This window comes from Malurus melanocephalus, unplaced genomic scaffold, assembly GCF_030028575.1.
Source record: "Malurus melanocephalus ecotype Western Australia unplaced genomic scaffold, MMel_1.1 scaffold_115, whole genome shotgun sequence".
NCBI lineage: Eukaryota > Metazoa > Chordata > Aves > Passeriformes > Maluridae > Malurus > Malurus melanocephalus.
Genome location: NW_026623347.1, coordinates 1,919,215 through 1,945,687, shown reverse-complemented (window position 1 = coordinate 1,945,687; position 26,473 = coordinate 1,919,215). Strand labels below are relative to the sequence as shown.

Here is a 26,473-nt window from a genome sequence, read left to right as displayed (position 1 = left end):
CTCCCCTCACGGCGGCCGCGCGGGAAGCGCCGAGCGGGCTGAGGGTGACAACGGGACATCGGGCGGGCTGACGGTGACACGGGTGACACCGGTACGGGCTGAGGGTGGCACCGGGACGGGCTGAGGGTGGCACCGGGCGGGCTGAGGGTGGCACCGGGCGGGCTGAGGGTGGCACCGGGACGGGCTGAGGGTGGCACCGGGCGGGCTGAGGGTGGCACCGGGCGGGCTGAGGGTGGCACCGGGACGGGCTGAGGGTGGCACCGGGCGGGCTGAGGGTGACACCGGGACGGGCTGAGGGTGGCACCGGGACGGGCTGAGGGTGGCACCGGGCGGGCTGAGGGTGGCACCGGGCGGGCTGAGGGTGGCACCGGGACGGGCTGAGGGTGGCACCGGGCGGGCTGAGGGTGATACCGGTACGAGCTGAGGGTGACACCGGGCGGGCTGAGGGTGCGGGGCCGAGGTGCGCGGGACACGGATGGCGGTGCAGGGGGGGTCAGGATTTGGGATGGGGGTCAGATATTTGGGGAAGGGGCGCTGGGAGTCAAGGATTCAGGAAGGGGAGTAATGATGGTGATCGAGGATTCAGGGAGGGAGTTTTGGAGGAAAAAACTCCAAAATTTGGGGTGAAAGGATCAGAGCTTTGGGGAGAGGTTTCGCGGGCTCAGAGATTCGGGGAGGAGATTCTGGGTGGACAGGGGGGTCAGATATTTGGGGAAGGGGCGTTGGGATTTAAGGATTCGCAGAGCGGGTAATGAGGGTGATGAGAGATTCAGGAAGAGAGTTTTGGAGGAGCAAGGATTTGGGGAGAGGGTATCAGAGCTTTGGGGAGCGGTTTCGGCCGCTCAAGGATTCGGAGAGGATATTCTGGGCGGACAAGGATTTGGGGAAGGGATCAAAGATTTGGGGAAGCGGTGCTGGGAGTCAGGSATTCTGGGAGAAGGTGTTGAGGGTGATCAGGATTCGGGGAGAGGGTTTTGGAGTAACAAGGATTTGGGTAGGGGTAAGCAAAGCTTTGGGGAAGGGTGCTGTAGGAGCAGGAAAGCAAGGGGTAGTGGGAGCGTTAGGGAAGGGGGTGTTGGTACTGGAGGACCAAGGGCTTAGGGAGCAGGCATTGGGAAGGGTGCTGGGTATTTATGGGGTGAGGGCTGTCTGCACCCCCGGGTCCCCTCTGAGCGTGTCCTGCTCGTCCCTCGCCCAGGAGCCATGTACACATCCAGACTCTTCACCCTGGTGCTGGTGGTGCAGCCGTCCCGCGTCCTCCTGGGCATGAAGAAGCGCGGGTTCGGCGCCGGGCTGTGGAACGGCTTTGGGGGCAAGGTGCAGCCGGGGGAGAGCATCGAGGAGGCTGCCCGCAGGTGAGGATGGGGCCAGCAGCCCGGGGACAGGTACGGGGACACGGGTGGAGGTATTGGACAGTCGACGGTGTGCTGCAGGGGGAGGTACCGTGGCTTATCTGATCAGTGACATCCTTGTGGTACCCACCAGAGCAGCCTTGAGCCATCTCTGAACAGAGAGTTACCTGCTCCAAAGGTGATGGGAGACTCTATAAAGAAACAGGATTGCTCCCCCTTCTCTGTCATCTGCAAATCTTTGAACTGTCATCCAATCTGTGAGCAGCTGGAACTTGCCAAGTGTCCTCCCTCCCATCTCCTGGACCCTGATCCAAACTGAGATTGAGTCTGTGAGTGGTGGATGAAGGTTCTTGCACTGTTCAGAGAGATGCAGGGTTTAATTTTAGCTGCATAGCAGAACCACAGCTAATTTAATTTAAACAATAAGCCAGACTGTTTATTGTTTAAATTTTGAAGCTGTTGAACAGATGCCACCTTTCAGTAGCATYTTTAGTACTGCATGAAATGTAATGACAAAATAGCAGAAATTCTTAGGGGTCTCTTATGAAAAGCACTGTAGAAATTTAKTATTTGATTGCATGCTGACATTTTAAGTGCTAATGCTGAGATAGGAAATTGAATTTCATCAGTAAAAAGGCACRGTAATTTTTGAAACCTTTAGTACTGATTTCTTGTAATTCTTTCATCTTTCTGGCCATTAAAATGAAGTAGCATATCACAGCTGAATTGCTAAACTCCTCTAAAAATTGGGTACCTTGTTCTTTACATGAGTGTTGCTAATACAAAGGCGCACTTTGCCATCCCCTCAGTTTCTGATATATGCCCAAAACTGCCTTTGCACCTGCAGGAAGATGAGTGTTGGAGTGCTCAGGTGGTACCCAACAGTTTCTGCCCTCAACAGCCTCCTCAGCTGTGCCAGCACAACCGCCCGGGGTTCTGTGGTGAGCTGGTCCCAGGGACAGAAGGGTCTCTGTGCAGATGTGCTCCCAGCACCACGTGGCCTCAATGTACCTGACACTTTATCGTGGCTTTTTGTGTCATTTACCATCTCTGAGTGGAGGGAGAGATGTAAGTTTTGTCTCTTAACATTTGCTAAGCTTACACTGCCACTGACTGTGGAGTAAATCTAATGGTTGAATGTAGCACTGGATTTCCTTGGTGCTGGCCYTGAGTTTGACACCAGATCTTCTGTTCACACAAGATGTCAAGTGCCACCATTTTCATCAATCCCAAAGCAATGTGCTACAGCTCTGCCAGCACCTGCTGCTGGGGACTGTCCCCATCCCTTCACCTGCAGTTTACTCCAGAATGACMCAACCAGCTCCTGCTGAGGTCAGCTGGGCAGGAAGCTGTACCCAGAGCCAGGACCAGCTGGACACACTGACCMGCTTCCTTCCCCAGCACCCAGGGCACAGCTCTCCTGCAGGAAGCTTCACAGAGTCCAAATCAAACTTCCCTGGCACCATCTCACTGCACTGGGAGTTGAGGTGTCAGGCTGTGGTTCCACGTTGCTCTGTCTCAGCTGGATTGCCAGAGGCACCAGGTGTGAAGTGCTCTCTCAGAACAGAAAGTTAAATATTAAACCAAAACATGAACAAAAGTTCCCAGTAYCAGTAAGATTTCCATCCTCTGCTGGGTACAGCATATTCCCACGGGCACCTGGGCAGCTCCTCATTGGCACATCTTGTAAGGGGAGCATTTAGTGAATGAGTTATTTCTAGTTTGCCACCTGTAATGTTTCCACTTGCTACAGACAGAGCCAAGCAGCTGACAGATAAATTGCCTGGAGAACTGTAGCAGTGTTGTGCTTTGTTGTTCAATTATCAGTGCCTGTAAAAGGAGGCTTTTAGAGTCATTGCTGGAAAACTGCCTCTATTTTAGACATAGATAGCTTCTCAGAAGATAAACTAAAATTAGCCGAGACATTAAGCTGAAGTATAATTTTAAAAGATGGGATCCATGAAATCAATGCCAAGGAAAGCTGGAGCCTTAAAGTCATTTCCATTACATTTTAAAATWGTTGTTACTGCCAAATAGGCAACTACATTAATTATTAACTTTAACTAAAGATACAGTTTCAGAGTATTCCTTATTTTTGTACATTAGAAAAACCATGACTAACTTTCAGCTCTGCTGCTTCTGTTCAAGGGAGATGAAATAAAAAAACCCTGAGCGCAGAGCATAAAGAGAGGAAATAATTGAATGTGCTTCAAGTAGCTGTGCATGGTGGTGCGTGGAAAAGAGCTGGCACAGCTCTCCAAGTGCTCTTAGAAGTCTTGCCTTCTGGCCTCTCATTATGCTCAGTGTGCTTCCCAAGGAGCAGAAAGGCAAAGTTTACACAATTGCTTTGTGTTTTTTACGCTGCATTTGAATGGGAATTGGGATTCTCAATGTTTTGTGTGCAAGTGGTGTTATGGAATGTGTAATTTAAATAAGCTTCAGTTTGCCTCAGAAGTAGATGATTGTCTATAGGTGCTCCTTCTGGTGTTCATTATTGGCTTCCCCACAATTCCAAAAGCTTTAGCTTAAAGTTGGCAAAGCCTTTTGCCTGTGTGAAGTTTATCTTGGAGTTCTGAAGCCACACCCAGGTACAGTCACATGACTTCATATACCCAGTTCTCACYCACCTCAGGAAAGGTCAGCATGTTACAAGGACTAAGGACTGTAAATTATAATAAATTATCTATTTTCCTGGATCTTCCCCTTCCATTATAGACTGTTTTCCTACCAGGTTCAGGAGCCAGAAATAACACACGATTCCATCCTGGCTCCACTGTGGTGTAGGGAGACTCATAGTTTGGTGCAAGTCAGAACCCTGCTCTGTTGTACAGGGGCAGCTTTCACCTTTGGTTCACTGGAAGGGTTTTGGATGTGTGAATAAAGCTAATGACTGCATTCTTCTCCTCCCAATGCTCACTTTCATGTAAAGAAGTCATTTTCTTTGGCAGGGAGCTCCTGGAGGAGAGTGGACTGACTGTGGACACCTTGCAGAAGATGGGTCAGATCACATTTGAGTTTGTGGGCAACTCTGAACTCATGGATGTGCACATTTTCCGGGCAGATCACTTTCAYGGAGAGCCAACAGAAAGTGAGGGTAGGTGGCTGGTGGAGGGAAGAAATGATGTGCATGCTCTTCTGAGACAACTCTTATGAAATGGAGAACTATTCATGCTAAAATGCCTCCCAGGAGGCAGCTGGGCTGCAGAGGGAAGCTGCTTGCTGACCAATATTCACAGTGTAGGCAGCAAAAATCCATGAGAAAGTCCCATGCAAAGTTCTTTTGTTTTCTCCCACCAGAAATGCGGCCCCAGTGGTTTCAGCTGGACGAGGTGCCATTCCATCACATGTGGCCAGATGACAGCTATTGGTTTCCTCTGGTGCTTCAGAGAAAGTTGTTTCGTGGCTATTTTAAGTTCCAGGGACAAGACACCATCCTGGAGCACAGCCTGAAAGAAGTGGAGGAAGTTTAAGAAAGCAGAAGCGTTCAGCCCACGTGCTACTGCCCACATTGGGCTACAGCACCCTGAGTATGATCTCCTTGCTCATCTTTCCAGTAAAGGAGACTTATGGTCCAGATCACTGGGAAGTAAGAAAAATAAGGGGGTTTCTWAAAGCAGAAATCATAGCAACGAGATTTTCCATGCTGTGAAGTCCCTGGCTGTGGTAGGCTGTAGTGGTTATGTGATCACAACCATTAAAAAATTAAGTGTTAACCCTTTTCAATAGCTTAAGCTTTTCCCTCATGAGTGGATTTTTTTTTAAATTAAAATGTTTTTTTTAGTAAAAGCATGTGTTGTTCTGTTTTAATGATGCTGTGAAAAGCCTCTTGAAAAGTTCCAACAAGAGATTCCTTCAGGGTTCTTCAGCTGAAGGCRGCGTGAGGTTATGGGATTCAAGAAAACAGAAAGCAGAGGTAGATGTACAGTCCTGTGTCAGCCCAGCTTTCACTGTTGCAGCTCCTGCTGTGAAGTTGAACTGTTTGAGCATTTCAGRTAAAAACACACTGAACAAAATCAAMWTSCAGCAAGTCCCTGTTGCAAAGTGCCATCCCCTGGGGTTGCAAGCTTTGCCTGGGGCAGGAGCAGGTGATGTCAGCCCAACCCAGCATGGTGGGCAGCAGAAGTTCAATCCAACCATGCCAGAAATAACACATCACATATGTAACTTCTTACACACGTTTGTTTTTTTTTAAACACTTTTACAGACATATAACACATACAGATAGAATCTTGGAATGTAACGTAGGATTTGTAAACATTTCCAGTCTACCAGCTGTAGTAATAGTTCTTTAATTCCTGCATTTGGATAAAGTGCTTCATACATAAGGCTATTTGAGCAAAGCAAAGATACAGGATATTCCAGGCAGGCAAAATTCACATCCTCTGATCAATGTTTGCTTCCTGTCTCCCTCCAGCAGTTTTATACCACTCAAAATGCCCTTCTTCATCTGCTCTGCAAGCCACAGCTCAGATTTAGAAAGATGAATTAACACYTTAAAACTTTACTTTTCCTTTTGTGCTGCACATTTGAGTTATTTACWGAGATTTTGACACCCACCTCTGCTTCTGACCTGGCAGTGAGAGTTCCTGGCTGCTCYAACATAGAATGACTCAGGGCAAATAGGAGAGAGGATAATCACAAAAGGACAGGCAGCTTTTACTGGGTGTAGGACCTTACTGCCTGGTGGCAAAGGGAATGACTGGCAGCCAATACCTGTTAAATACCTCGGTTTATTTCCTGGTGGAAACTAAAYTGCAGGGTGAGACACAGCACATGACAATCACACTGCATTACTTTGCTCCTCCAGGAGGTTGGGTAGGAAAAGAGCAAGCATGGCTCAGGCTGTCACTTCTCTTTGTTATCCCCTCTCTGCAGACAGGTGAGTCCTTCCAGGAAGATGCTTTCCCCTGCCCTGACTTCTAGGTCATGTCAAAGAGCTGGGATGCTACTGYTTCTGCTGCTGTGAGACTGACATTGCTTAAATAAGTTCTGTCCCTGGCTGGTGATCTTTGTTTTTTAGTAAACAGCACAAACTGATGAGTGTAAATTAGCCTGTTAGAAACAGTAGGAATGACACCCTTGCATGGTCAGAGGAGAGTTAAAAGCACTGGAATGCAGCAAGGCACCATTGAACATGTTACAGCTTAGGAGGAGCAACTTGCCAGGAAGATGGCAGGAGAGGGAAAGAAGGATCAAAGATTTAAGGTATTGTAAATAGAGTTTGGAGCCTTTCAACACATGATACCGACAAAAAACCTGCATATTCCCACTTCACAGCTGGAAGTGGAGAAGCCCTCAGGAGTGACAAAAACATAAGAGCCCTTTTCAGAGAAGTTTCCAGGCAGYCTTTCAGGGCCTCAGGTGTTCACCACCCTGGTACCTCCAGGACTGATCTGACAGACGCTGAAGGCTTTTCCACCATCSCTCCTTTGAACACATCAAAGTCCCCTGACCTCAAGCACACACACGAAAGCTTCCATTCACAAAAAGCACATTAACACTTTGGCACTGCATCTTACAGGAGCATCAGATCTCAGATAGGCAGCACACACTCCTCACTTAGTCTGGCTTGGTTAGTGTTTACTGCAGAAGGCAAGAGCATGGAGGTAACTACAGCTGTTTTCCCCACACTAACTAGGGCAGACAGACAACTGAAATCAGCTTGATGGATCCTTGGAGTCCCTATTGCTTCCCTCTGGAGGAAGGAGGCTGTGCTTGATGCTGCCCTCCAAGTCTGACAGATCCATAAACTGAACGTAACGGCAGCAATGAAATCCCTCACACATTGAGGTAAACAAACAGTGCTATTTGCACACTGACCAGTCTCCCAGAAGAAAGGTTTGCAAACTAAGGGTTGTATGAAATAGTGTCTGCATGTGTTTAGGAATGAGACAGAAGCTTGACAGTCCAGTATGAAATAAACTCTGAAGRTGCCAGCAGCTGGATCAGCTTTGAGAATACTGGGCCTCAGTTCTTCAATACCTGGAAAACAGAGTAAAACCAAAACAAGAAAAACCCACCCAAGACTATCTTCAAAGACAAAGGGCTAACAGGGGAGGAATGGGTATTTTCTCAAAACAACATAATTTCAGTTTCTTGATAGGTTCTGTGGTGTGTGTCTATCATCGTTAGTCTGTGCACTTGGGACTGTACAATTCATGCTTTGAARAACAGGAAAGAGGAGTTAGTCTAAAGCCCTAATGTCATTTTGATGTTTGCTTTTTGAGGGGTTGCTTTTTGATTTTAAATCAAGTTCAAAAATTGTCATTTTTTTCTGAAAGTGAGAAGCACAAAATTCCATTCAGGCTACTCCTTTGCAACTGCTCCCACAAAACACTGCCCAGTCAAACAAATTMCATATGAGACCCATCATAAATTATCAGCTCTTGCCCCAAAACATACAGTATTTCTCATTTTCACTATCCACCACATCAGGTAAACAAATGAGGGAGGATGGGTCTGAGACTAAGCCAGCCATAACCAGCCAGCAGCTGCTGATAATGCCAGGGGTGAAGAGCATGTAAAAGTCTGGTAACACACTTTCCACACTTGAACCACAAACCATCTTCCTAATCAAAACAAGGTCAAGCAGAAAAACCTGTGTGCCACGCTTGAGATGATATTYTCTTTGTAACTGGACTGTAGAAACATTTCCCTTCCCTGCCAGTTAGTTCCAGCTTGTGAGCAGAATTTCTTCTGCAGGAGAGAATCAAATCTGCCACAGCCATTTGCAGTTCATCTGTCTCACTGGACAAGGCCCATGTGCAGGAGGAAAGTGAGTTAACATCTGAATTGTTGGAAAAAGCTCTTAATGCATTCTGTGCAAGGTTGGCTACACTCTGCTTAAGGCCCAGSACTCAAGGAATTCACCCATAGCAGTGTATCTACCCCATTTTGAGGAGTGTGAGTAATGGYTATTCAGTCTCCTGAAACCAGGCAAATAACTTATCTTGCTCCTAGCTGAAGAAACTAACCCAGAATTTCAGCCTGGGCTAGGAAGATTTTCATGTTGCACTGAATTTTCTAAATCAAAAACAAAAAAGAAACAATAACAAAAAAAAACCCCTCAAAAAAAAAAAAAAAAGCTTTTGTGATTGGAGGATTTAAATACATTTCCTGATAATGGGGAAATTCCCCAGTGGGAAAATACTGTAATGGTTCCAGTTTGACAGCAAGCACTCATCCTTGTTAATTTGCTTCCTTTTTACCAACTCWAAGAAAATTCTAAGAAACCAAGTCACAAATTCCCCTTTGGAAGCTATTTTGGCCCCAGAGAAGTCAGGTTCGGGTAGTCTTGTTCACACAGAGTTTTGCTGCAGACGTTTGCAGTTTGATTATCAATTTCTCTGGAGGATGTGCACCATTTCCCCTGAGGTAACACGACATGCACGTTCTCCCTTTTTGACTCTCCAGGGAAAGTCACTGGAGACACAAAGTGGAGAATGTTAAGTCCCTTTATCACAACCACAAACGGTTCTGAAAACCCCATTACCAAGGGCTGTGGTGTTTTTAGAGATGAGAACTTTCACTTAATTATCTGCTCTCCTTCACAAACACACTACAATGCTACCCACAGCCAGGAAAACTAATTACAGTAACATCCTGATAAATACTGATTTTTTGCTAATGAACTGTATCAGCATTGTGTTCCAGCCTGCTGGTGTAACAGGATACTTCTGATCTTACACCAAAGAAAACACCAGCCTTCGGGTCAGCAGCTCTCCAACAGACCTTAACAGCTACTCACCAGATGGAGGTCAGAACCTCCAGGAGACATAAACAAGCTACCTTGTGGCTGTTCTGCTCCTGTAGTAGAGTGGTTTACAATTAAGGAGTGTTTTAGAAGATTACTTCCTCATTTACGCCAGGGAAACTCCTCTGAGTTCCTGAACCCAGCTGTCTTTGGCCCCAAACTGAAAAATATGAGCAAGTCCCCAGGCTGCCCTGCAACCATGAAGGGAAACAGTCCATCCACCAGGAAAATCCCTGTCACACAGCAGCACAGACCCCTGCCCTCTGGCTTACAAAATCCAACCACTTCATTMATTTTGTGCTAAAGTCTAGCAGTAAGAAATCAAATCCAGACACCTACAATGGGATAGGGGATGGCTTTCAGCTTTCCTTATGCACACGCGTCCCTAACACAGGCCCTCCAAGGCATAAAAGGCATTTTATCTCCACTACAAGCAAGTGCTTCAGCTATCCTGCTCATCTCAGCACTTCAGAGATGTGGAGAGATGTGTCAGCACAGCTGCAGACAAACACAASTGGAGGACTGTTAGTACAAGATGCAGAGACCTCAGCAATTGCAGCACTCGCTGTGCCAGACCACATCCCAACCCCATGGGGAGTGTCTGCAGGATAAKGAACATCAGCTCTGCCCCAGGGCATTGCAAAATTAACAAATTGTCTCTGTATCTGTATGTTCTGCCCCACATCCAGTCTGTCTAAATCAGAGAGCAGCTCAAAGCAGCAATATTAAAAAAAAAAAAAAAAAAATAGCTGTTTGGAGGATTCATTGGAGGTAGAGGTCCCACCCCTTCGTTGATTGCCCTTCTTGCTCCATGCGGGATGCCCGGAACATTAATTGGAAAAGAAGTTTCCCTCTGGAGGTGACAGTGGTGGGSTTGGCATACTGCTAGATCCCACGAAAAGGCAGCTCAACTTCGGCTTCAACTCATTCCAAACCTTACTCATCTGTGAATGGAGGAGAGAAGGCAGATGTGACAACGTGGCAGGTACCAATCTCACCACACGGAATTGCAGCAGCAAGCTCTGGTACCCAGAAACACAACACAGATTTGCTGAAGTGTTTTTAGGAAGTTCATTGGAGCCAGATTGTTCCTTTTAGCTATGTGCAGCTCCCTGAAAATTTTCCTAAGCATGTATGGAAGGGAGATTTCCCTTCATCAAATTCCTTCACTGAAGGGATGGAAGGGAGCTGGAGGAGGAGCGACTTTTCTACTAGAACCAATGCAAGAAAATCTGTATATGGTGAATACTAAAGGCCATATCTAGAGTTTAAAAGGGAGCTTCTAAGTTTTAGAGCAAAACCCAGGAAATTTTCTTGTCACACAAACTCTGTATAGCATAACAAAAAACGAGATTAATCTAGCAAACACRCATCATTCATTACAGAATAGCTACTTCATGGTTGGGTCTTCTCCGACTACCCCTAAGGCAGAGCCAGCTACAGGGGAGAGAAGTAAAGAAGGAAAAAATAGCAACTTGCTGCAAGAAGACAGTGTTTTAGAGGGGTTAGAGGCCAATCCTGATCCTCACCCCAAACTAAAAAGACCTCAGGTAACTCCTGAGTTATGAAAAAGCCCAGTTGGACTGACTATTAGAAGATGAAAGCCAATGGGTGAAAACAAATCCATTGAAATTCTCCTTCATGTTTGGGGGRAAAGGATACAGTCCAGAACTCACCTCTTTGTGACCCTGAATCTGGGAGTTGACAAAGGCCCCCAAAATGTGAGATGTGAGAGGCAGGTAGATGTGGATGAGCTGTGTCTCCTGATGCAGGCAATACAGGGAGAAGTAATTCCGCAGCTCCATGGTTATGATCGCGTTCTCTTGCTGAAAGAAGAGGGTGCCAAGCACTTAMACCAGGTGAAAACAGCATTTCTTACCATACCAGCAATTCAACACACACCCAAAACCTAAAAAGGGCAGTTCCTGGACTTATTTGATCCTGCCACAGAACCAGTGACAAGCATTGAGGAAAACAAACACATTTTCCACGTGGCACAGCAGGTAGCCCAAATTCCCCAAAGCACAGGCTCCACTTTCAGTCCAAAAACTTTCTGCAAATGTGGCTGAGCTTCAGAGCAGCCCCACTAGAGATCCCAGAGCCACCCTCTGCTCTGCCAGGTGCCTGCCCTACCTCCACAATGCGAGATTCCAGCTGCTCCACCGATTCTGGCTCTTTGTTCTGCACGGTGGCACTCATCATCTGCTTCTTCATCATGCTGTACTTGTGCAACGCTCGCTGGTGCTTGTGCAACACCCCCTTCTCGTGCCTTTCACACAGATCCTTCAGGGGAAAAGAAAACAGCAGGTACACAGTGAGCAAACACGCAGCCAAGTACAGCAGGAACACACACGTGGTCACTTTACGGCATTTTTGCTTTCAAGAGGGTCAAAAATTGCCAGCAGCTGAGAATTTAAATAACCAAACTGCTCGAACCCAGAGCAGTCAGCTTAAGAGGCAACCTGGAGCATCACTTCTGCCAATATTTTGGATCTTATAAGGCCTCTTATCTTTTCTGACCTTCTCAGTACTAAGTGCTGACAATTAATTAAATCGCTGGCGCAATAATGTTCTTCARTTTCAGTCCCAGCCTGGGAATGTCAGGAGAGGCTGCCACACACAGTTGACCAAAGGATTARTGTTAACAAAATCCTGAACTTAGGGCTCCATGAGCAAACCAGTAACAATCTAGTTCACTGCTCTGACTCAAAAGCAGCCAAATCTAAAACCAAAAAGTTAGCTTATCCATACAAGTTCAGCCAGTCATATTTTTTAATTCCTTGCAGGGTTTGCTCTTTGGCAAGTTCTCATCACCAGACAAGCTGATCAGTAAGGCTACAGAGCTCCTTATGGCCAGCAGCCACTCCCCTCCCTCTGCCAGATGCCCAGTTTGCCTCTGAACTGGCCTCACAGACAGTTTTCCACCCAGTTGGCGTTACACCCTCTAAAGAGCACAAGCTTGCTCTAAACAACTTTCTTGCTGGCAGAAGAACAGCAGAGCTCACTTTATAGGACTGGAGTAAATCCAGGAAAAGGTTCAGCTTCTCCACCACATCATTCTCTTCCTGTTTACCCTAGAAAACAAGGAAAAAGTACATTTTACGTAAGCTTGGCATCACAGCCCTTCAACCCCCACCACGTGGGCTCCCTCTGCACTCTCAGGGCACATTGGAGCTTACACAACTGCATCARAAATCTCTCAGATGGCACTGGAGTGTTTAGCCTTCAGTGTGCAGAACAAAGACCTGACTGAGGCAGGAACAGCTTTTCCAGCTGACTGATCATTAGCACAAGAGGAGTTGGTTTCACAGGCCTGCGTGTCAGTCCTTTCAGAGCACTCTGCCTGGAATTCCTTGCTCTTGCAGATTCCTCCCATCTTTCATCTTCCCTTCCTACAAGATAACTAATCCATTAAAACTCTGAATACCTGCATGTTCCCCACAATAGCTCATGCATCAGGAGGCAGAGATGAGACACCAAGACAAATTTCACTAGTGGCTTTTTTTTATTTTACAAAATACTCTTTTCTTCCTGTATCAGTGGAGCTCTCTGGAGCATAAACTGGAGGAAAAGACCTGGCCCGACTGATCTACAAAAGCACACTGAGTGTTTTAGCACAATGAGATGAAGAGCACTGAAGACAAAACTATTGCTTTTCCTTCCCAGACTGTCGTGTTCTCACATTATTCTGGCAGTCATTACCACACTGTACACTTAGACAGAAATGTGGTGCTTCTGTCTCAGTRATTCTCATGTAATGTTTAAGTACATGAATGTGAAAATTTGATTCAGAAGTTAAGTTATTCTGGGTTCTCTGTAGCAGACTAATAAGATGGAACACAGCACTTTTGGACAGCTCATCATAGCAGTGAACTTAATGTGTGCAGTAACCATTTAAAATTAAGAAAGAAAGCAGGTTTTTCCCTCCTTTCCCTTGCCTGTTACATTTTTTCCTCATTTAAACACAGTCCAGGTATTTCACACAAGCTTGAACAAGCAGGSTGGTAGTCGAGGATGTGAGTTTGGACTGCAATCTCCCTCTTAACTCTTGAAGTGCTTATGTCCACAGAGCTCATAATTCAAGATGAAATTTCGGGCAGAAATGTACCTCACTCATGTTACAAAAAATAACAAAAAAGGAAAAAAAAAAAGAACAAAGTAAAGAACTCACTTGCTGCACAGCCTTATCTGCCAGAAGTGCAAATTCAACAGACAGACCCTTCAAGGCTTGTTTCAGAGTCCCCCACGTGTTGTTGTTCAAAGCAGCCCAGGAAGGAAGTGGGGTAGTGTCTGAGCCCAAAGCACTGGAAGATAAGCAATGGTCACATCTAGGAGACAAATTCCACTCAGCAGATAAAATTTTTTGCAAAGAGCAGTTCAGAGCTGCAGATCTGTCTAAACAGCTCACAGTGCTGAGCTACTACTGTGCCATCAGAAGTTAACTGTGGATACACTGTGGGGAGACATAAAAACACTGGTATCTGAATGGGAAAGTATTTCTGTTTGCTTCCCTCACAYTCTGGGGAATGCAGACTTAGTGGAAAGCATCCATTTCCTTCTTTTATAGAAGGAAAGATTGATTATGCYTCAATACAGCACGCACTGAAATACCCATTCTTACCAGACCATTTGCAGGTCAAACTTTGCACCAGTTTTGAGTTCTAAACCAACAATATAAACGTTCACACTAGCAAACCTTGCTCCTGCCAACCTACCTGAGCTCCTTCCCAAAAATGAGGAGGTCGGAGGCGTTATCGATGGCTCGGGAAGCGATCCTCTCYGCGCGGTCCCGGAGCTTATAAAAGCTGTTATAAATATTTCTGATCAGCTCCCTGCTGGCAGCAAACTGGGCCTGAATGTCAGCTGGGAGGAAGTCCTGAAGGAGTACAGAGGGGTTACTGGTGGATAAATCAGAGGTACACCACAGCCTGCAGAGMGGGAAAGGCTTCCCTATTGTGCTCCCTCCCTCACGCCCTAAGAACCCTGCAGAGATCAACTTCCCACTTTAGGTGTCCAAGTCAGTGTCAGAAAAGATACTGAAAATCTTGTTCATTCACAGATATGATAATAAATATAATATAATAAATTGTATTAAACAAGTCACACAAACAGCCCTAATTTTCAGAGGCAGAAAGATATTTCAAATACCCAGTACAGACAGAGTTGGCAAAATCTGCAATTCTGCTGCGCAGTTAAAATAGGGTTTTTGTGGGGTTTCAGGCTCAAAAATCTGATCTGATCCTGCTGGTAACTCAGGTAAAGGCAACTGAATTGAAAGCTGAGCTCTTTTTAACCAGTTTATCACTGGTAAAACCCTGAATTAAGCTCCAGTTGCAAAACCTTCAGCAAGCATTGCAGGAACCTGAACAACAACTTGCTTTGAAATWGCTCAAGGAACACAGTGGATGTGTATTTAAAAGTTGTCATAGCACTAATCACTGGGATAAAGAGATATATGGAGAACTTATAACCAACTTTTCCACAACAGTCCAAATTGCTCTCCCACAGGGAGAGGACAACAGTCAGAATGAGGGCATGAGCACAAGGGAAATGCATCAATCTGGATATTAACTTTTAAATTGTGCAATTTGTGCGTTTGTTTGTTATGCAAGTACAAGTAATTACAGAGAAACATGTTCTGAGCAGGATTGTCTGTTTAATCTTTATCATATTCACAAGCTGGAATTTAGCTAGAAATACCAGAYCCTTAAGAGTCAAAAGTTTATTTGATCTTTACAATAAAATTACAAGGCCCTCAAACTCTGGAAACAACTGTCTCCTACCYAAGGTCTCCATCACTCCACAAATGCCCTAACTGATGCACCTGAAAAAAAAAAGCCATTTAAAGCAGAATAACATGTTGGAAGAAATTCATATACATACCTTGGCCTGGGTAGCTAATCTGCAAGTCACAAATTCATCTCCTACTCCCTGGACCAACTCCCTTAGCTTATTCTGTACATCCTAGAGAAAATAYAGAATCAAATGAGCATGAAAGAACTATGCAACACGCAGGCAGCTCACACAGATGTATCACAGCAGAAAGGCACAACTCAGCAGATACAGCTTCACCCAGGTGAGGTTTAATTTAAGGAAAAGCATAATCTCTACTCCCATAAGAACAGTTCTAATTTTCAAAATACCACACTCTGGGCATTGAATGAAATTACATTCTGCTTTCCWTGAGGAAACACCTACTGAGAGAAAATTCTCTTCATCCCAGGGAGCAAACCCATGTAGGTTAACAGCAATTCCAAACGCTGTGCCCAGGGATGCAGTTACAGCACAACATGCAAGCTCAGGACTATTGCTAACAAATACTCACTGAGCCACTGAAGGACAGGAAGAGTTTCAAGAGCACATCTTCTGAGAAAGGGGGATGTCGAGCCACCAGGTTTATAAAACGCTTCAGCGCTCTCCTCCTCGATTCTATGAACTCTCGGTCGGCTGCAGGAAGAAATGTGGAATTTCAGTTTGCACCTCACATTTAGAGCTGCTCAGAAAGRAAAAAGAAAGTACTGCCACCAAAACTGAAGGATGTTCACCTAGAGTCTGTCAGCTCCCAAAAACAGATCTTTTAGGCTGACAACCTGAATAAATATTCCATCAAGCATTACCAAAATCCAGCATATGTATCTGCATGTGGTTATTTCCACAGGGAGGGTCAGGGAGGCCTGAAAGCCTAAGGTCTGAAACCTCMATTTACAAACTACAGGCCTACAGAGATTCTTCTTCATCTGAATCAACTCCACAGAGGGGATCCCAGACTGTTTGGGACTCCTGGGATCAGCATCCAGCTCTTCATACATGTCAGAAAGTATTTTGGAAGACCTGCACAGCAACCTGCAGTACATTCATCCAAAGTCTTTACTTGTCAAACTAAAAAAATTCCACTCCTTTTGCTAAAACAGGAGAAATACCAATCCAGCAATAACTGCAGTAAGGCAGTAAATCTAAGTTCCTGGAGTTCTTCAGGAACGATGAAAAATAAAACCAAAGATTGAAGAAAAAGAGAGAAGCACAAAGAAATTAAAGCAATGCTCTTATCCATGACAACACTTTTATCATGAAGGGTTATTACTCCTTTCCCTCAGTTTTGCTGGATGTCAGGACTGTCACAGGTGATCCTCAGTACAGCACCACCCACCAATTCATTTTTCTGCCATTGGGGTTGCAGATCATGATTTTGCTTTGCTCACACTCAAGCTACATGGACATTTCTGAAGTCATGGACACACTGCCCACAGGATGTGCCTCAGTTGGCTGCCATCCCCCAAAAGTCTGCACCTTCATCTGAAGATGGAGGGGAGCAGAGCCCATCAGGACCTGTGGAACTCTGCACAGGAGCACAGTGAGGACAAAGCACAGAGCTTTGTCCATCTGGCTCTGGAAGCTCCAAGAGTCACACATTTATACTAATCCATCAAATCCTGCAATACCATCTGTCAGTCCATTCATTACTCTGAAACAAGAACCACCCATTCCCTTCCCTTTTTCCTAACTGCAGTTTCCATCAAGCCCACTCCCACAGCTCTTCTCCATGCAGCCACTGAACTAAAGGCAATCAGCATTCTGTGCCTTATCACAGCTCTGCACTGCATTACAACTGTGCTTCTAGCACAGCTTGGTAACTAATCCTATCATTTTTTTAACTAAACTTATGATATGTGTGGGAAGAAATGCACTGGTGAGTGCAGGGAAATATCAACCACCAGCAGGGCAAGGAAATAACAGTCCCTGACAAATGACAGATACTGGAAGCTCCTTTCAGACATCCTCTCTCCTCTGAGATTAATCACAGAAGGTCTCTCTGCTCACAGKTGTTGCATGAAGTGGAAATTCTGGCTGAGAACASTGAATCAGGTTAAATTCAACACACAACCCCAAAAAATGTCTTCACAGCTCACATTCCATCATAACTATATATGACCAATGAAGCTTTTCAGTGGTGTGATTTTGCTTTGCTCCAGATCACTACACACCCTGCTCTGCTCACTGTTTACCAGTTCTGCTTTACTGGAGCAATGCATGGAATCCTCAATTGAAATCAATTATTAATTGAAACACAGCGAGTTTAGCACCATGGGCAGGAGAGAAGACATGGAAAAGCTTGTTCTTTCACAGATAAAGTATTAATCAAGACAGTTATGCAACATTTGAAATAATAAACGCTTAAAATCAGTGTCAATATTTGAGATTAATGGAAAATGTTCCTGAAGGAGCTTTGACATGCTTTCTGTCTTGGGACACTTCTTGGTTTCTAGTCTAACAGCTCAAGTATTCTTGAATGAACTRACACTGATTCCAGCCTCAGTTTTTAGTTTCTGGTTATGCTAAACATGTCATAGAATCATTTTAAGATCACTGAATCYAACTGTTAAACTAATGTTGTCAAGTCCAGGACTAAACAATGATCTTCACAACCTGTTTTTCTAAGAAGCAATACSTGCAACTCTGCCCTGCTCTTGTGTAGAATTATATTAAAAAAAAACTTAAGGAAAATCATTAAATTCCAAAATTCCACAAGAAGAAATTCCACTGAAATTTTACATTAGTATCTTACCTATAGGAATTTCTATGACAGCAATAATTCTCACCTCCAAATTACGTATTATAACCTCAAAGCTTTACCTGAGCCAAGCAGTAGCGAAGCCTTTCAACCTTTTAAACATTTATTTTCAACAGTATCACACTGATCATGCTTGCACCATAAAACAAAACCTCTCCAGCCAAAAATCAAGAGGCAGGTTTACCTCCCAGCATCCTCTTTGGTGGCAGAGCTGGCACCATGCGATAGGGGAACTTSTGCAGCAGCATCTCATGGAACACCACAAAGTCATTGTAGCGTCTGTACACGGAGCACTTGAATCGCTGCAGTCAAGGAAGGAAGAGGAGAATTAAGARGAGAATTCAATACCCAGCTTCGACAGCAGCATTTCCATCTTTTTTTTTTTTTTTTGGCCAATTTCTTCAATAGCTCAGTTTGAAATACCCAGCCACCTACACCAATTTGCTACATTCAGTTTTCACTGTCATACACCTGCTTTTTTACAGAGCTCAGGTTTCAAGCCAGTGAACCTGCAGACCATCCTCCACACCTCATTTAGATGTTCCACGCTGCAGAGGCTCAGGTCAGGAWGCCCCAGAAAAACTGTGTTAAATCTCAGCCCACACAACTGATCTGCTCAAAACCAGCATCACCCAGCACAGAAAAATCACTCAAGATTTTGCCAGCAGGAGCTGCATAAATATTTTTAAGAGGACACAGATATTCTTAAGAGGATGGATTCTTACCAAACCCAAAACTTGTTCATATTACCTTGCTGGAAACCTCATATTCCACATGTTTCAGAAAAAGGCCCTTCTTCTCAGGTATGAGCTCCACCTGCACACTGTCCTTGCTCAATAGCTCTTGGAGGGTGTGGGAAAGCAGCAGTGGATTTCCCTGGGGCGTCTGCATTAGAAACTGTTCCGCTTCCCTTGGTTCATTTACTGGAGGCTTTGCCAAATCTAGAAGACAAAAAGAAAAAAAAAAAACAAAAAAAACAATAGACCTGATAAGATATAGTAAAAGATGCAGCCTTAAAATATTCTGTTCCTTTGCTTGGTGCTCCCGGAGTGGTGCAACACAACCAGAAGCTCAGCCAGGCCACTCCCTTGGGAGGTTTTGCTGCTTCACACACGTTCACATCACCGGTACCTCCCTGCTCACAACACCCAGCAGCAGCCCCAATTATATCGAGTCAGAGAGACATCTCTGCTAAGCAAAAGAATCACAGGCCAAATTTGTTCTGTGAATCAGCTCAGAGGCCTGCATTTCCTGTCTGTCCAGCTCCCACCACAGCAGGATCTGCCAAAACSAACTAAACCCTTGCTCAGCACTTTTGGATCCTGCCTAGAACAACTCATGGAAGGAAAGAAAAATGTGTCATTTTACCACGCTGCAGAAATGTAATCCATTGATTCTGCACGTCAACCTCAGTTGACATAATTTTATCAAACTCTATGACAGTGTGCTACAGTGAGAATATATTACAATCATTTACTATGTCAACATAATTAAGTTCCAAAGAGGAGGGAAAAGGTTCCTAAGAAGGGCTACCAACCTGACAATTCCTCAATCACAGCAAGCTGTGGCAAAATCTTTCAAATTTTCCTATTCTATTCCACTGCTTGTAGCTAGAAAACAAACATCTCCTGACAATGAATTTGCCTATAACTGGGCAGCTTTGGGCAGTTTTAACTGATTCTCAGATACATGCAGAATGAAAGAAGATGGGTCTTAAAAATGTGACCCCAGAGAACAAACAACATCAAAGAAGGGGCAAAGCTGATGACTCAGAGTGTTCTCTTATCAAGTGCCTGACTGCAGCCCTTTATCTCAACCTGACTTTATAACCACAACTMCTGTAACCGTAAGCTAAGCTTRCATTGTTTTTCAAAGCCATCCTTTMTTTTCTRCCCATGCCACACACAAGAAATGGTGTGAAAAATGARGGTACAACCCTGGAATCTATTCACCCCACACCTGAGCTCTGCTCTCCCACCTGGAGCAGGTGTGCTGCTTCCTCCCTGTAAGAGGCATTCTGTGAACAAGCTCTTATACAAAACAAGCCAAATCCACTGATGAAAGGCACCTAGAGAAGCCAGGTGGGATTCATTCTCCCTTCCATTCTCCCTTCCTTGCCATTGTGCACAAGTTCTCAAATATATCTCAATTCTGAGCACACAGACAATAACACTATAGAAGCAGGAAGCATTTCTTTCGGCTTTGATACATCGTTCAAAAGTTGTTAACTTCGTAACAGATTAACCCAGGCAAGATAAGAAGTCACATCCTTAACTGGAAAGCCCTGACCTCCTCCTGATAAGGATTTCCCACCTGCTCMTTCACGTGCTCTAGGCCCTGATAAATGGGGAAAACAGGTAATTCCTCAGAATCATGGCTTTGTAACAGACACTTTGCTGTTTGTTCCATAAAATGGCTTAACAAAACYAAACCAAATCCAGGACAAATGACCTTATCCCACAAGCCTCATCAGGCTTCAGATTCCTGTGACTCAGAGAAGCAAGTCTTAACACCTCTGCTTTAACACACTAATATATCACCTGCTAACCCCACCTATGGAGCAGCTCCTAAAATTTTCCAGCTACCTGCCAGAAGTTTGCARTAAAATAATGCAAACTAATTCAGTGTTGACATGGGACACTGCTGGATAAAGTGATAAAACCTGCAGAGCACCAGAGATATCCAGAGCTGCAGAGTTGTCCACCCTGGTAATTCTTGGGTTCAGCTGCTCAAGATACATTAATAAAATACAACAAGACACAGAAAATATTACTCCCCCAATCCACACACACAACAAGACACAGCAAATGTTACTCCCCCAATCCACACACACCCCTACGCAGAATTCCAGATGAATGAAATGCAACAAGACACAGCAATTGTTACTCTGACCAATGTGTAAACACAACAAGACATAGCAAATGTTACTCCCCCAATGCACACACACATCTCTACACAGAATTCCAGAGCCTTCAGAGATGCTCAGCCACTGGCCCACAATGCAGAGAGCCCCCCCCCCCCAAATGGGGTTACTCAAAATACACCCCAACCACTTCCCCAAGCAGTGCCAATCTGTACTAACACATCATCTCTTCCTGCCTGTTGATTCACTGTCCACACTTCCCATCTTTCTGCTGGACAACCAACAAAGCAGGGCTTTCACAGCACAAACTGCTCCCTGAACTGGGGCTCAGCATTGTCTAGTAAACTGCTGAAACCCCAGCGGTAAGAGATGGGCAACAGGAGAAAATGGGTGAACCACRAAACCCTCAGGGTTTCATCTCTAAGTCCCTGAACCTGCAGCATAATCAGCCAAACTGATGCTGAGGACTCTCAGGTTCATTACAGATCWGAACCCCATTATCCAGCAAAAATCTACAGAGTGAGGCCCCCCAGGCAAGACTCCACAGTCCTTTGACAGTTCAGCCATGCTGCTCTTTTCTTGGTAATTCTTCCCCAATTTTCATCAAGTTATTCTCTAAATTTGCTTTCTAAAACTCACCTACAGGAAATGTCTTCTCTTTATCAGCAGCTCACACTCTCAGCTCTCCCTGAAATTCTCTGCAGCCTCTTTACATCTCAACCTTGTCTAAATGTGTGAAACCACACAAACCAGACAACCATGCAAATAAGTTTGAATAATTACTGTTTAATTAATAACCTCAGCGTGTCAGGTATCAACAAGACAGTTACTCAGAGTAAATCTACACCCACAACCACTGGTCTGGGAACACAATAAAACTGCTTTGGAACAGCTGTTAACCTGCTTTAGGAATYGCTGATCATGGCATTAACACTAACMCTATAGAGCAATATATACTGGAGCCATTCTTCAGCCCATTTTTCATTCCACTTACTAAAGAGCCTATTTGGGAACAGCCTCAAGAGYCCTGGCCAGGAATGGTGGATAATAGTGGGAACTCATTGGTATGAGCCCCTGTGTTCAGCCAGTAAAAGGATTTACATGTATTGTAACAGAACACTTAACGCTTCCCATCACGCACTCTCTGCTGGAGAACAGCTAATTTTGAAAACATTCCCTTTGGTTTCAGCAGATCATTATCTAGTAAAGTTTATATAGAGACAGCAGCAAGTGGATACAGAAAGGAGGTATGGAATGGTCCCCTGGAACACTGGGAAGCAGACAAAATAAAAATCAGCTTTTTCCTGCAAGCTCGGCTTTTGCTACAGCAGTTTCTCAATCTGGTGCCAATAACACATCAGGACGTGGCCTGCTACAATTGAAAACAAGCTGATATAAAAGTTAAAAATAATACATGTAAACATACATATATATATATATAGCCTGCTACAATTGAAAACAAGCTGATATAAAAGTTAAAAATAATACATGTAAACATACATATGCAAAGAAGACAACAAGATGACAAGAAGTTTGAAGAAGCATTCAAAGCATGGCCTAACTTTTGTTTGGTCATAAAAGAAAACAGCTATGAAAACACTGCATAATACTTGGGTTGTTTTTGGTTTTTTTTGGTAACAAGTCAGGTAGCCTTTGGACTGAAGGGAGTTGAGAAACTCACCCAGAGAACAACTGCAGTAGAAAATTTCTTTACTTCATGCCATGTGTTTCACACTTTAGTTAGTGCTCAATGCTCATTACTCCATGGATACAACTGGGCAGAAATCAGCATTTTATGGAGTTACCATTTTTATCCATTTAAATGTCTAAAATCGTGTATTTCTGAAAGCCAGAGCTGAGTTCCAAGTACCTGAATAGCTGCTCAGAGGTTTTACAGGTGAGTAAGCACAAACAGTAGAGAAGAGCAATGCCAGGGCTGGAAGCACAGGTGGTAAATCACAACATTGATCTCYCTTTCCTATTTAAGCTCTGTCAATCAAATTTGGAGGCCTTATCTCCATTTCACAGATGGYTGATACTACCAACTCTTTATTACACAAGGTAGTAATCAGATAAATGTATTAGACATGCTTAAGCAGATGGTGCCACTGAATTACCTGTTATATTAGTAGYATATTTTCTAGAAGGAGAAAGGAGCCTGTAAGGAAGCAAAACCTTCAGGAAAAACAACCAAGATTTCTCCTCCATCATCACAGGCCACAGCTGAGCAGAGCAAAGGGGATCCAACCCACAGGAAATTCAAGGGAGTACAAAAACTGACCGGTTCTGTACACAGATACCTCAAATTTCTCCTTGGGAAAAATGARCCAGGAACACTAAAGCAGCAATGTAAATATCATTCATCAGCATTTCCCTTTCCTTTCTGTCTTCTCATGAGAAGCCTCAGGAATTATGGAAATGCCTTTYCCCCTTATTGTGTCAAACACATTCCTCCATAATTCCAGATTCCAGTGTCCACATCAGCCTCCCTGAAAGCTGGTGCAGAATTCAACTACAAATTCAAACAGATTCCCTTCTTAGTCTTCTTTTTTAAAAAATATTACATAATTTGAAATGCCTTAAAAAAAAAAAAAAAAAAACMGAAGTCCTACCAAAAAAAAAAGCAAACAAAACTTTGTTCCTATTAAAAGAATTACATTTTTTTAAATAACCACACACAACTTGTTTGGGTTGTTTTGAAGAATTTCAAACCATGCAATTCTTATTTGGAAAGGAGAAAAACAGAAGAATCAATCTAACAAAGCTAAGTGCTGAAAAGCTCTGTGCTCAACATGGAAAGCAGGTCTGTATTTCTTACTGGGCACGAGAAAAGTTATCATATTTAGCTTCACTCTAATTAATAGCCTCCTTCCTTCTCCTTCCCCACAGCTCCCTTGTAAATACAAGCTATCCAATGCCAAAACAAAATGAGATAAAATAGCACACACAACATCATAAAATTAGACCCTGGAAAACAGGCTCCATCCAACATTTTGTTTTTCTCCTTTAAAAAAGCCAAAACACCACCACCACAGCTTTCACAGTGCARATGTCAAGTATGCACCCTGCACTGGGTTTTCTGGGTTTTTTTTGGTTGGTTAAATTTTAATATTTCCCTTTGTTTTCGAGGTGTTGGGGGTAGTTCGGGTTTTGGGGTTTTTTTTTTGGTGGTTGGTTGTTTGGGATTGTTCCAACTAAGTTTCAGCTATTCAGCACTTGGTGCTCTTAAAGATGAAACAGAGAAGTTATGGCACAACTCAAAAATAGACGATTTAGTCCTATTTAAAAAGCACCTGAATTTCTGCAGTCCTTTGCAGCTGTGGGCCTCCAACTGCTTCTCCAACTACCACAATCCCATACTCCAGCAGAAAAAAAACTCCARCACCAACCTATCTCCTCAAATGTCACACAGAGTTACTGTGTGTAAAGAMCTAACCTTAAGCCTCCCGTCCTGTTCTTTTAAGTGTGCTGTTAGATCATCAACTGATTAATCTGATTTCCCAAGGCTGGGACACATTCCATTCACAAGTCAGCCCTGAGCCACAGACCCCAGCTGTAGCAAACACAATAAAGTGAGATGCAGCTGCTTTGAAGAAATAACAGGATTAGCAGAGAAAAATCCATCGAGGAATGTGCCCAAAGATTACAGAGACAAAAAGTCAAATTCTCACTAGGGAAGGGTCCCAGCTCGCAGTGGATGACTGCTAAACTGTACTGTTTCACAAAGTGTAAAAATTCACACAACAACATAACCCAGCAAGCAACAACCCAAACAACTGCTCCGAGAAACTTTCACAGGGGCATTTTAGCCTGACTACAACACTGGCAAGTTTCCACAACCAGCTGTCCTTATAGAGGTCAAGAACATCCCGTGAAAAAAAATACTTTTATCTTTGTTTTATTTCTCATCTTCCTTACTTGTTTCTCACCCTCCTGATTACACAGCAGACACTACAGCCTCCCAATGGTCTTTTCACACATTTCACAGTTAGAACAAGCTCATTCACATCCCAAATCCTGTTGAAAAGCAATCATTAAAGCTCCCCTGCTTTTGTACCAGTTATACRTGTCTGGAACTGGTAAATTTTTCTCCACCAACCTGCACCAACCCATAAAATCTGAAGACTGCGGAGAAATCAGTGGTCCTGTGCAAATTTTACTGTCTGTAAGTTCCCATGGGCTGCACACACACAGGTAAAGATTTCCATTAGCACAAAAAGAGACACCTGAGTCCCCACCCAGCCAATACACCTGGATTAGCTTCCTGCAATCATTGCAGAACAGATTCACGTGGAAGTAAAAGCAAAAAAAAAGAAAATAAAAAAAAGTCAATAAAAGCAACTCTGCAAAATTTACTTAAGTATACTGGACATTATACTTTTTTTTCTCTTTGATTGCATTAAAGTACTTCCAACTCTGCTACATCAAAAAGACATTTGCATGTGCTCTCATAGCGGGGCATCAGTGATACCTGCCAGGACTCTGGATATTTCAATCTTCCCAAAACACCCATTGACAAGCTGCTGATCTCCAAAAAAAGTTATACATGGGTGTAAAATTTCAAACATCTCTGAGTGTGCATCATGATGCTAGAAATAAAAACATTGCTGCATTCACAGCATTATTCAGCTAAAATCATTAGGCACTGCCTCTCAGCATTGATCACAGAATCTTTGCCAAAAAAAAACAAGTTTCCTCAAGAAGGCTGAGTAGATCAGAAAGGTACAGAAGCACCATCACCCGAAGTTAATCAGTTCAAGAATACTCTACTTGGGGACAACTGTTTTATCTCAATAAGGCTCCTGAAGCAGACGGTAAATCCATAACAGACATACCTGACCAAGCTCTCTCTTTGGTACAGTAGGACATTTTTTTTCCACAAAGGCTGCTGTTCAATATGTTACATCAGTCCTGGACAGAAATATKCCAAAATAATTTATTTATAAGCATTATCTGCATCAGGAGCATCRCAGGCCTAATATGAGCACTCTCACATTGGCTCCTGAATATAATCCAACCAAACCATTTTCCCCTGCATTACTCTTACCTACTCATCTTTCTTTCCAAACAGAGCAAAAAAATTACTGTTCACAGAGCAGGTATAAAACTTTAGCCACTTCAAAGAAAACTTCAAAGAACCTCGAAAAGTTTCCTTCAGTTTGACTGTTACGGAGTCTAACACGTTATTCCCTCAATTCACCCAGGAGCTCCCTCCATCCCTCATTTCGCAACGAGCGCTGGCAGTATTTGGCTGCAAGCTYCTTCATCCCAGAGCCAGCTGCACGCTCCTGAAACTCCAGTTTGGAGCTGGTGCTGTCCCCGCKGGCTCGGGTCAGGAGGAGCGGAGGCACAGGGACAGTGCCGCTGCTCACTGACCCGCTGCGGAACCCGCCCGGCTCCAACGTGCCCGAGTCCAGCTCGGCAGGCGGGGAGCAGGCACGAAATAAAGCCTGTCCAGCACRCAGGGAGCGCTCGGCCCCGTGACTCCCCACGGGAGAAGTTCTGGACCGCGCCCCGTGCCCGCGTCCAGCCCCGCAGGAGCGCTGCGAGGAGCTGACCGCCTGCGGCCACCGGGACAGCCACCGGGGCGACCTTCCGCCGCCCCACCGGGTAGGTAACCCAGGGAGCCGCCAGCGCTGCCGCTCTTTCCTTTCCTCCCGCGGGGCAGAGCCCACCTTGGCACCGGGAGGGATCCCCGCCGCCCCCGAACGGCACCGGGCCGTGAGCAGSCACCGGGCGGGCCGGGGCTGGCGGGGTCCCGCTGYCCCGGGGGGAGAGAGGAGGAGGCGGCGGCGCTTCCCCGCAGGTTTTGGCGGGGAGCGCGGAGCCCCGTCCGCTCTGCGGGCCGGCAGCGCACCGAGGGGCGGCCGGCACGGCCCCGCCACCCGCATCCCCCCGTACCTGCGGCCGTGCCCGCGCCCGCCGTGCCCGCGGGC

The 26,473-nt window shown here is 44.8% G+C and overlaps 2 protein-coding genes across 3 annotated transcripts; one reads left to right on the top strand and one right to left on the bottom strand.

Moving 5' to 3' along the window:
* Nucleotide 1: 1 nt before the first annotated feature.
* NUDT1 (nudix hydrolase 1) lies at nt 2–5,148 on the top strand. Its single transcript, XM_057369848.1, has 4 exons — nt 2–91; nt 1,199–1,355; nt 4,301–4,446; nt 4,650–5,148. Exons 2-4 carry the CDS (start codon nt 1,204–1,206, stop codon nt 4,820–4,822), a joined length of 471 nt encoding a protein of 156 aa, XP_057225831.1. The 5' UTR covers nt 2–91; nt 1,199–1,203; the 3' UTR covers nt 4,823–5,148.
* SNX8 (sorting nexin 8) lies at nt 4,734–26,473 on the bottom strand. 2 transcript variants are annotated; one of them, XM_057369846.1, is made up of 13 exons: nt 26,439–26,473; nt 25,373–25,448; nt 18,425–18,615; nt 17,859–17,976; nt 15,431–15,552; nt 14,989–15,069; nt 13,821–13,981; nt 13,277–13,409; nt 12,111–12,179; nt 11,239–11,388; nt 10,782–10,931; nt 9,890–10,049; nt 4,734–4,798 (listed from the first exon to the last, which is right to left on the bottom strand). In XM_057369846.1, the coding sequence occupies exons 2-12, from the start codon at nt 25,404–25,406 to the stop codon at nt 9,936–9,938; spliced, it is 1,323 nt and encodes a 440-aa protein (XP_057225829.1). In that variant the 5' UTR covers nt 25,407–25,448; nt 26,439–26,473; the 3' UTR covers nt 4,734–4,798; nt 9,890–9,935. The 2 variants fall into 2 exon arrangements, with proteins under 2 accessions (XP_057225829.1, XP_057225828.1); XM_057369845.1 differs by lacking the exon at nt 4,734–4,798 and having other exon boundaries at nt 6,418–10,049.